This window comes from Lemur catta, chromosome 11 (assembly GCF_020740605.2).
Source record: "Lemur catta isolate mLemCat1 chromosome 11, mLemCat1.pri, whole genome shotgun sequence".
Classification (NCBI taxonomy): Eukaryota; Metazoa; Chordata; class Mammalia; order Primates; family Lemuridae; genus Lemur; species Lemur catta.
Genome location: NC_059138.1, coordinates 63,827,649 through 63,838,788, shown reverse-complemented (window position 1 = coordinate 63,838,788; position 11,140 = coordinate 63,827,649). Strand labels below are relative to the sequence as shown.

Here is an 11,140-nt window from a genome sequence, read left to right as displayed (position 1 = left end):
ATGCAAAAATGTTCCTGATAAGTTATTGATTTCAAAAGGAAAAGTTGTTATATTTTATGTTTGATATGGTCCATTGCAAAAAACCAAACCATTTATGTATATATAAATGTACTTGTATGATAATAATGAGGACAACTACCTTTTGTAGGAAAAAACAGGTATGGCCAAATATCCACTAAGAGGCGATCCCTGTGAAGTGGAATTGAGGGATATGTGAGTATTAATATATATTCAGGAGAAGGGACACTGTCACTTTTTACTTTATATGCAGCTATGTTGCTTAAAATTTTTCCTCTTGTCATGCATCATCTTCGTTATTTCAAAAAAGTTTTTGAAAGCAGGTAATAAAACACTATGCTTTATATGATCATTTTATACCTAGGTACTTATTTTTAATGGAAATTGTCTGAAAGTACAGTCAATTTTGCCATAACTGGCTTTGAAATGAAAGTTTGGTCTAACGTGATTAATGTACTAGAAAATAGTTTAACTACAACATCTTTGCTTATGTCAATGTTAAACAGCAGCTGAACTTCAAAACTGCACCCCACTGAACTGGAAAAACTGAAAGGCTTAAGAATACTTAAAATGCAGAAGAACATATCCCTTATACCAGCATCCTCATGTGTTGTGAGCCGTGGCATCCATACATGATGTTACAACCTTTTGTCTGATTTCAGATAACCCTTCTTCCAACACACCATAATAACTTGAAATCTGCAAATCTTCCCATTCCTACTTTTGCAAACAAGTTTCAGTTCTTTTTCAAGGTAAAACACCATATTTACTTTGGTATGTAGTCTAAACCAGGTTACGTGTGAAAGTGTGCTATCATTTTTATTAGGCCCTGATCTTCTTTTTTCCATGTCAGTAATTATGAAGTTTTTGAGTATTTTACTCTAATCTCATTTTTCTCATAAGTTCTGTGGTTTTTATAGCACAATTTTGCACAGTATAGTGATTTTTAGGAACGTGTGTATCACATTATACCAGAACTGACCATACATATGCCAAAATATTAATAGCATTTCTAGGTAGTAATTTATTGGTTTTCTATAGTTTCTATTTTTTCTAAAACAATCATGTATCAGTAAGGTAGTTGTCTATGTAAACTTTTTAAAAACATGAAGTGGTAGCTAAAGGATGATCACAGCTATTCCAGGTAAAAGGCTGTGGCAAGCTCCACACATTCACTAATGATGCAATCAATTAAAGTGCTCTCTAGTTTACCAAAAAGGTACAATCACATAAGCTCTTTCTGGAAAACAGATAAAGTCTCACAGCAACATCTTGGCAACTTCTATAATCAGGGAGTCCCCATAAATACTAAGAAGAATAGTGGAGACTTGACTAGCCAAGTTTCCCTTAAACAATATAGATTATGTAAGAAGCCAAATGCCCTTAAACTGATTCATAAACATCCAGAAGTTAACATGATTCAGATCCAGAAATACAGTATAGGCAATAGTAAGCCTGACATTCAGTGCTTACTACCTTTCAAGTTATTATTAAAGTACCCTGTCCCTTCAACAAACATGATTCTTTGAAGACACTACAAACTTGAACACATTATGAATTTCAAAATGAGGAGAAAAAGTTTTTTTTTTTTTTTCCACAAGCTTTGACTCTTGAAATTCCACCCACTTTTTCAGAGTAAACTTATACCTGTGTTACCACCTTTTTGCCTTCTGCTTGCAAAGGTAATCTCATGGCTTTTTTTTTCTTTTTTTAGTGATAAATTATGCCAGCTACAGTCAAATTGCACTGTACGACTTTGAGTTGGGAATGAGTCCACTTTCCCCTCCCCCGCATGCCCTGTTTCTGGGACGGCTCCCACTGAACTCTGAACTCGTTCTTGATCCTTGTATTTTCCTGTCTCTCCACATAGAATCTGCTGTTGGCTGTGCTCTCTATGGAGCTTTGTGTTTCTAGCTGTTCTCTGACAAAGAGCTTGTTCTGTGCTGCACATCTCGTCCTCTTTGTTCAGCCTCTGGCTTCAACCACTGAATCACAAATATTCTCCAGCTGGGAACCAGACAAGGGCAGAAATGAAGAATCCAGAAGCCCAACAGGATGTTTCAGTTTCCCAGGGAGTCCGCATGATATTTTACATGATGAAGCCCAATGAAACTTCATTCCAAACTTTAGAAGAGGTGCCTGATTATGTAAAAAAGGTGAGACTATATTGGAAGAGGCCACTTTTGCTCTTTTCTTAATAAGAAGTAAGGTCAACATATTTTGGGGTTTTGTTCACTTTCATTCTTGAAATTATTAAATTCTAATAAAAATAATTCAGTTCCTTAAAGGCTTGAAGAAAAATTAAATTTCTACTTTAATTGAATTTCCATACAATATCCCTAGCCATCTTTGTCTATAAATTTCTTCCTTTATATGTCACTCCAAAATATGATAAAAATTGTAAAAGGTTTTCTAGATACTATGGCATTGCAAATTTAGCCGTTGGAAGCTCAAAGTCAAATAGCTACACCACATCAGTAAACTTTGTGACAGTTTTATTTTAAAATATTTAGCTTGTTCACCAACTCAAGGGAAACTGCTTTCTCTTTAATTTGGTAGAGTAGTTCTGCAGAATGAAGGATATGCAGCTTGACTAAGTCCAACTCTGACTTCCTAAGTTTGAACTTGAACCAAGTTTTCTCTGAAACTCAGAAGTGTTCAGAGGCACTTTTCACTTCTGGTTCCTGGCTATGATTGGAAGTGGAAATATCCAGAATTAGAACTTGAATACTGAAGTTCCCCACCCTGTCAAAGTTGTTCCTACACTTACTAGTAGAGGCCAGAAATAGAAAAATTATGACATCAGAGAATATGTTCTTGGGAGGTCAGTTTAGGAAGCTTCAAAACTCATGATTAGCTTTTTAGTGAATAAACCCCATATCTTTTTCAGGATTTGGTATTGCTTTTTCTTTCTGATTTTTTAAAGAAAAATGTGGCACAGTATCTGAAATACTGATGTCTTCATAAATCATTATTATTTATATTGCAACACCAAACCTAATTCAATGCTCAGTCATCTATAGTGGAGCCTTAAAAATATTTATTGTGATACAAAACAAAATTAAAACTGAAAGAGTTAAAGTTGGACGATGTTTTAAACATGTAAAATTACCTTATTTTCTCAAATTCTAAGAAGAAAATTGTCCCTACTGTTTAAATTTCATCATTACAAGTAGTTCTAGTAATTTTAATGTAAAAAACTAGAATTGTACCTGTCCTCCAGGAAATCTTCTTGAAGTGTGTCTAGCTTACTCACATGTAGATAATGGATTTCTAATTATTTAACTTAATTTTAAATCTATTTTCTGGATCTAACTTGGAAAATTTTCCTCCTAATCTTATAATCTTTCTTCTTAATAAAAAGTTTATTAGCACAATTATCGTGGTTATAGCTATCATTATATTTCATGGTTATATCTATCATTATACTTCATTTTCAAATTGGGTGATATAATTTGAACACGTATTTAGTGCATGTCTCAAATAAGTAGACTTATTTGCCCATTATGTAGGAAGTGATCCTCTGAGATATACCATTCCTGTTGGGCCTCCCAACTCTGGGCCTCCCATTTCTGGAATAACTAATCAGGAAATGTGAAGGAATTTCATATGGAGCATAATAGCATCTCCTCTCTGCAATTTCTTTTCCAGGCAACTCCATTTTTCATTTCCTTGATGCTGCTTGAACTAGTTGTCAGCTGGATTTGCAAAGGGAAGCCACCAGGTCGTTTGGATGATGCTTTAACATCAATATCAGCTGGTGTTCTGTCTCGGCTTCCAAGGTGAGTTAGATGGTTAGCAATGCTGGGGAAAAAACTGAAATTCTCCAAGTATGAGGGGCAACGGAATACACTGTATGGCGAAATTAGTGTATTTATGCATATATCCTTAAAGAATTCAGCTTCTGTCATTATTTAAAATTTTTATATTTTTCATCATTAATTTGTTTTTGTTCATTTACACAAATCACCCTAAATAATATTTATCTTGATTACTGATTTTGTTGAGACTCGTTTCAATTTTGTGGCTGAAATGAATGCTTCATTTGCCTTACTGTGGTCCCACCACTTATTTATGGGTCTAGTTATCTACTGGCAATTTTATTTTGCCTCAGCTAAATTCACATAGAATAGCTCTCCGGGGTTCAGACACTCTCCAGAGCAGGTCACACAAATCTCTAAATTACTACCATGGTCTCCAAACTAGGGTCCTGTCACTGGTACTACCCCATTTATTTGCAGCCAAACATTTCCATAATATGAATCTGGTGGAAACCTTCCATACTGCCCTGAGGATAAGATACAAATCCCTTTTCTGAACCACAGAGGACTTTGTCTCACTAGCCTTGCTTTTGGTCCCCCCATCCTTCTGACACTTTGTCATCTTTGTTCCATCATGCTTTACTACTTGCCATTGCCCCCATCCCCACAGCACTTCCCTCTGCCTGGAAATCCAGCCATATGGCCAACTCAGACTCATTTCTTAGATCTAAGCACAGACGTTACACTCTTCAGCAAGCCTCATCTCTTCTCCAATCCTATGTTAGGCACTATTTCACTATGGTCCCATGGCATCTTGTGCTTCCCTGCCATCTAGAACTATCAGATAGCGTGATGTTCCCCTGTTTACTTCCAGCCCTTACTGCTAGCTTGCATGCAACTTGAGAGCAAGAGGTGGACTTTCCTTGTAGTTTTAGCTCCTATGCCTGGAATGATATCTGGTACTTGGTAAATATTCCAAAATATGAATATTCTTATAATATTATCTTGATGATAAAATTGGATGATGAAAGGATGAAATAATAGTAAACAATAAATGACTACTGTGTTTTTTTAGAAAAAGTAAATTATAATATGTGTAGAAAGCAACCAATACATGGAAGGCATCTTTAGTACATGAGGATTTACAAAGAGGCAGAGGCGGAGGGAAGATTCCCTTAGAAGTATGCGCTTTGAGCTACTGCTGAATGTTCTCATTCCAGCTTCCCACCCATCCCTCCTTATCCTGTTTTAAGAGCTTTACTTCTAACCAGTGCTCATTGCTTTGGAATGTTTCTATGAACCACCCAGTGGGAAACCAAGGTGGATTTTTAAAAAATGACAGTAAAACTTAAAGTATCTGAAAAGGGTGAAATAATTTCATATAATTACACATAATAGTTTAGATAGAAAGTAAACCTAAAAGGAAAATTTTTTTCAATGAGTGTTACTTTGAGAAAGGTAGGTTATTAAGTATATAATAGAAAGAAGTAGTAATATTAATAATGATGACTCTGAAAAACTACTGTTATCGTTGCACATTGTAGTCAGAATCAGAGGAGGATAATGTCTCTTGTTATTTGCAGCTAACTCCGTGATTATCCTAAATAAGAATTTAAAATTATAGATGATTTCCTCTATTACATGTCCTCCTTGGACAGAAATAAACGAGAAATGCATCCAACATACTCAAGGGATATGTGGATTTGGATGTAGATTTAGCTATTCAAAAATAACAAATTTGTTACTGTAGCTCCTTCTAAGACAGTTAAGTGCATAGGTTTATAGAAATCAGATGGTTGATAAACTGTCAAAATTATTTGATAACTGGGAAGTGTCCTGCATGTGCAATTATGGGTCATATATTTTACTGAGTTGGAATGAATTTATTAAGAAATCAGGAAGACAGAAAGTTGAATGAATGCTCCAGCATTTCTTTTACCTTTTTAAGTTTGACTTTGGTTACAGATGCAATTAGATTGTTCTCATCATAACATCGTAGGTACTAGAAATACAAACTGTGTCCTCAGCACAATATTTCTGCTAAGTAGTGTTATTTTAAAAAGGTACAGAGTTATAACAGGAAAACAAAAATCAAATATATATATTTGCAAAAAAAAAACACATCCAAAAAAGGAGAGAGAGAGAGAGAGAGAAGGGAAAGAAAGAAACCAAAACAAACCAGTCCTTCAGGGATAGAACATGCAGTTCTTTTCCTTCACCCACTACTCATAACACTCCTTAAGCTAACACAAACTGTTAACTCTGGCGCCCTTTGAGAGAAAGGTAAAAGGTTATGAACTTGAATTTGGAGAATATTTTTCTATAGTTATTTTGAATAGGTACAGCAAATTGCTCCTCTTTTTTCCTTGTAGGGGTGAAAAGCAATTCTAAATTATGAAACGTGGATTATCTTAAAGATTTGCAAGGAATTTCATAGCCTAGCCTTTGTCTGAAAGATCCCAGCAAAGCATATTATGTGAAAATTAAATTAAAAAAAATTTTTCTTTTTTTTTTTTTTTTTTTTTTTGTTGCTGTCAAAAAACACCTCCCCAAACAAAACAAAATAAAAGCCCAGGTATAAACAAAAAAGAGAAAGCTGACCCTCAGGATCTACTCTACTCAGTCCCCTTTCAGAAAGAATGAGAAGAGGAATTTGACATCAACCCTTAAAACAATATTTCAGTTGAAGCCACAGCATCAAGGGGAATCCCTGTGCAAATCATTAACAGCTGAGGGTTAGATTAACACGGCATTGATCGTATCCTCTCCCAGGGACTAATTTCATTTTCTACACTAGCAACTGGGGCTTGCCACATCCTTAAAATAGGTGATTGCAAGAAAAATGGTGGTGTACTTTTTGCTAATCCATTTGTGAAGAATTATGCTTTGGATAATAATTCCAAATAGGCATGTGGTCTCTGACAAAAGAAGTTGTGGAAACCAAAGTGAACATGTTTTTCCACTTCGCCGTTCATGTAACAGAAATGTTGTACACAGACTTTGAGGAAAAACAACATTCCTTTGAGGATCTCAATCTCACAATTACATAAAATTTGAAGTATCTTAAAGATGAATAGCATACTTACAATATTGATAGAAAAGATACATGCTGCATCTTTCAAATCTTTATGTAAGGGAAATATTAACTATGGACAAGATTATATCTTGTTTACAAACCTGTTGGACAGACCATGATCTGTAATAAAAGTCCATCTGTCCTAAGAACCAGATTCTGGGCAGGACTGCATCTGTTTTGCTCCTCCGAAATCCAGTAAGCAGCTTTCTTAGTCAGAAATTGGTCCTGAAGTTATAAACAGATATGTCTATGTATCATAAACACAGTGTATCATATGCAGATAATCTGCCTTTCTATTGATTACTTGCATATGTGACCGTAAAAAAAAATAAACTTGATTTAACAATATATTTACTAAATCCATTTTTTAAGAAAACCTCTCTAAAACTTGTGAAATAATCTTACTACTGACTTAAATGTTAACGAGTGAAAAATAATCACTTTTTTTTTCCTGCTTGTTTAAGCAGAACTCAATTTCCAATTCTTCATTAGAAAACCGGGACCTCAATTTGTTACTTCCTTCCAATGTTTCTGCTTCCATAAATTGCATCCTCCCCTGAGAAGTTTCATTCCCGATATAAATATCTACAGTATGTTTGTTTTTAATGGGTTCATTTATTCTGTTGAAACAGCAGATTATAAATCAAATTGCAATAGGTTGGAAGGATAATTTAAGTAGGTAAATTTTCAAATAAAGTTGAGGACACTCCACGTTTAATACGTATGGGTTACTGCCAATTTTACTCTGGAGCTAGCTCCACAATATTCAACCATACACATGCACACTTTTACTGGCCAGGCCTGCCAGGGAATTTTCCATTCCTGACAAGAAAGTTTCAATTCATCAAAAAAAAAAAAAAAAATTTAAAGAGGAGGAAATTAAACTTCTTTGAAATACTTTTGACTCCTTGGGGTCGAGATGGAGAATAAAGGAAAATTGTGTACTTGGTTTTTATACTAGACTTTAGCATAAGAGGCAATGCTGCCTTTGGCAACATCAGACTTCTGACAAATGAGTGCATATCATTATGGATGATGACTTTAATAAGCAGTAATTCATTATGTAAAGTAAGAGATAAATGAATTTGTGTCATATTAATAATACATTGTTATTAATACTGAATGTTTTATTAACTTAGAAAATAATTTTAAAAACTCCTCATGTAAGAAAAATACCTTTTAAAAACTTGTTAGTTTGTTCATTATATTTGAGGGAGAATGCCTCATTTCCTCGTAATGTTTGCCCTAGAAACCTTATAAATAGACTTTGTCTTTGTTATTAATTGTGTAGCTTCAGAAACTGCTATTAGACTAACCTTGCCTAGTGAATGCAAGGTTCATTGCATTGGTCTAGATTGTATATCTATTCAATAGAGTAATACATTTTCCTTCAAAGTAAAGAATGTAACAAATTTATTTCTTCCAAATCTATCACATTGTCTTTATAAAAGTTTATAGTATTATGGTTATTGTAAAAAGAAATTAAATTAAGTGATTGTTTTATGAATGCAATGCCATTTCATAGTGAGAATTAGCAGTATAAATTTCATCTGTTTGGAGAAGGTAGAAGTTGCATTATCTATTTTATTACTGAGCAAAAATCAATATTCCACTAGATGGAGCAAAAGTGGCAGTAGCTTTACAGACAGGCAGTGCAAACTCCTGGATCAGGTTTAAGAGATTTTGAAATAAATAAATAACACAATTTCTCAGAAAAGTCTCTCTCTCTCTCCGTCTATATATATATATATATATATACATATACATATATATATACATATACATATATATATACACACACACATATATAAAAAATCCAATATCTTTATTTATTTATAACTTCCTGGAGTTTTAAAGGACTTTATAATAACCTCATTTAAATATTGATTTATTTTTCAGCTCATAAAACAGGATTATTAGAAATAGAAAACATTGAACTTTTTCAGTTTTGCATAATCTGGCCAAATCAGATGATACAGACAGCTATAATGACAGTAATGTTATAATATAAATTGGCAAATTCCTGTGAGTATGGGTACATAAGTCTACTTTACTCTGAAAGTTGCTTTGAAATTTTAGCAGTTTTCAATGAGAGTGTTACATAAAATTTCACTTCCGTTCTTAATGATAAGAGCATGAGAGTAGATAATTTTAGTGTCCATTCAGCCTAATGCTCTCATATCTTAAATTAGCCCTGAGATACTGAAAGGCTAACTCTTGGTGATGGGAAGAGTCAGGCCAAGATGACTTTGAAAACTAATTAGCTTGTAATTCTAAATCCCCAGATAATATTTACTTCTAATTAATTGATTTTTAAGAAATCTGAACATTATAACTGAACTTTATTTTTTTAAAAAAATTCAGAGTCAGTACTGAATAACAATATAGTACTTTACCAGTTTTTTATAGCAACTGAATATTGAGTGGACAAATTCCTAGTGATGAGAAAAAATGTTATATACAGCACATAAGAATCATTTCACTAGTCAGAGAAAGAAGTTACTTACCATTTGCCAAAAGATATACTTCACACTCAAGAGAAAACCACTGTTTGGGGGAATTTATAAAGAAAATGGAACAATGGGAGGAAAGTCCCTCTGTATACATGTTGCTAATTAGAGGATTCTAATGTCTCTTTATAATAAATTTAGGTCATGTTCTTGGTCTCTCATTCAAACTTAATGCATAAAATGGATCTAGTATTTGGTCATTCTAAGGCCCTATAATACACAATATTCCATCTCCACCTGATAAAGTTAGCTCACTCTGTACATCCCTAATACATACGCCTCTTCCCCCAGGATGGGGTTTAGAGAGTTTAAGTTTGAATTTCAGAGTGCAAAGTCATGTGCAGGGGGTGTAGGGTGGAGGGGGGCAGATCAGGAAGAGAAAGAGGAAGGAGTTTTGGTTTATGATTCAAGGTCTGGTGGGGACATTTTTGAAAATGGAGGTGCTATTTCCTGTAATCAAGGGCTTTCCAGAGATTGATAATCATTTTCCAGCTGTATCCCTTTGGCGAATTGTTTTTAGTTGTGGGCACTCCATGGCTGTTCTTTTACATGTATAATGGAAGAGGATCACGTTCATCTTGCTGATAGAAAGCAGGGAATTTAACTCCCACAGCTTCTCCCCTCTTTCCCTTTGCCTTGAGCAAAGTTTGGCTTCATGCTAAAGTGTGAAAAAAAACAAAAGCCTTGACTGTAGTATGTCAGGTATATTTCGGCTCTATTTGTGTCAACCCTAATAAGTCGGTTGACCACGTAATAAATTGGGTGTCTGCTCAAGACCTGGCAACTGTACAGGAAATAAAAAAGTTTTTCAATTGCAGTCAGGTTCTTTTTGTCTTACAAATGGAAGGTTTTCAGGAACTTTCTTTCTTTTACTGAGATCTTAGTATCTTAATGCCTATTTCTATTGTTACTGGAACTGACGAGGAAGATAGCAAATTTTTAAAAAGATGTTAAACTGATGGAACACTTGTGAGGCAAGTGATGATGTTTTTCCTGTTCAACAATATGCCCTTGTGTCTTGCACTATACCTGGTACTTAGTAGGCTTTTAATATAAATTAGTTGAATGATTTATTGAATCCATGGATGGATCTGCTTTGATACCATGTGTTAAAACTTACTTAAGAAGCTATAGATTATTTCAACTTTCTGTTAAATTTTCTCTTTTAACTTTTATTTTTGGATCAGTTGTTTTAAGGCAGTAGTTATCCATGGGGGACAATTTTGCTTCCCAGGAAACACTTGGCAATGTCCGGGGCCATTTTTGTTTGTCATTATCGGGGTGGAAAGGAGTGCTACTAAATTTAGTAGCTAGAGAACAAGGATTCTGCTACACACTCTAGAATGCACGGGAAAGGCTCTCACAGCAAAGAATTACTTGGCCCCAAATGGCAATAGTGTTAAGGTTAAGAATCCCTGTTTTAGAAAAATTATTAGGTTGAACCATATGAAATTGATAATATTCACCATTTTTTAACCTAAAATTTGAATTTTATATGAGTAATTCCCTACTAAGGGACAATAGAGAGAAATTTTAAGATTTCATAGATTGAATAAATGTTTGCACAGAACAACTCCTTACACTAAAGAACTATCCATCCAAATGTCAATAGTGGCACTGTTGAGAAGCCCTAGTCTAAACCTATAAAAGTTACCTACACAGTGAACAAGCTTTAAAATAAATTTTTTTCTAACCTCCTACTAATATACCTTGATAGAAACTTGGAAGGCAGGTTTTAAAATTCCAGTTCTGAGCTTTCTTAGAGTTTCCAAAAC

At 34.2% G+C, this 11,140-nt stretch overlaps 1 protein-coding gene across 3 annotated transcripts in view; it reads left to right on the top strand.

The window, feature by feature from the left end:
• The first annotated feature begins 1,876 nt into the window (after positions 1–1,876).
• AGMO (alkylglycerol monooxygenase) overlaps positions 1,877–11,140 on the top strand; it is a 299,655-nt gene continuing 290,391 nt past the window's right edge. For 2 of the 3 annotated variants that reach the window (XM_045564799.1, XM_045564800.1), the window contains exons 1-2: positions 1,886–2,174; positions 3,670–3,800. In XM_045564799.1, the coding sequence (XP_045420755.1) occupies positions 2,049–2,174; positions 3,670–3,800 (257 nt within the window). In that variant the 5' untranslated portion in view covers positions 1,886–2,048. Of the gene's footprint in view, positions 2,175–3,669; positions 3,801–11,140 lie in introns of all 3 variants that reach the window. The other variant, XM_045564798.1, reaches the window with a different exon arrangement.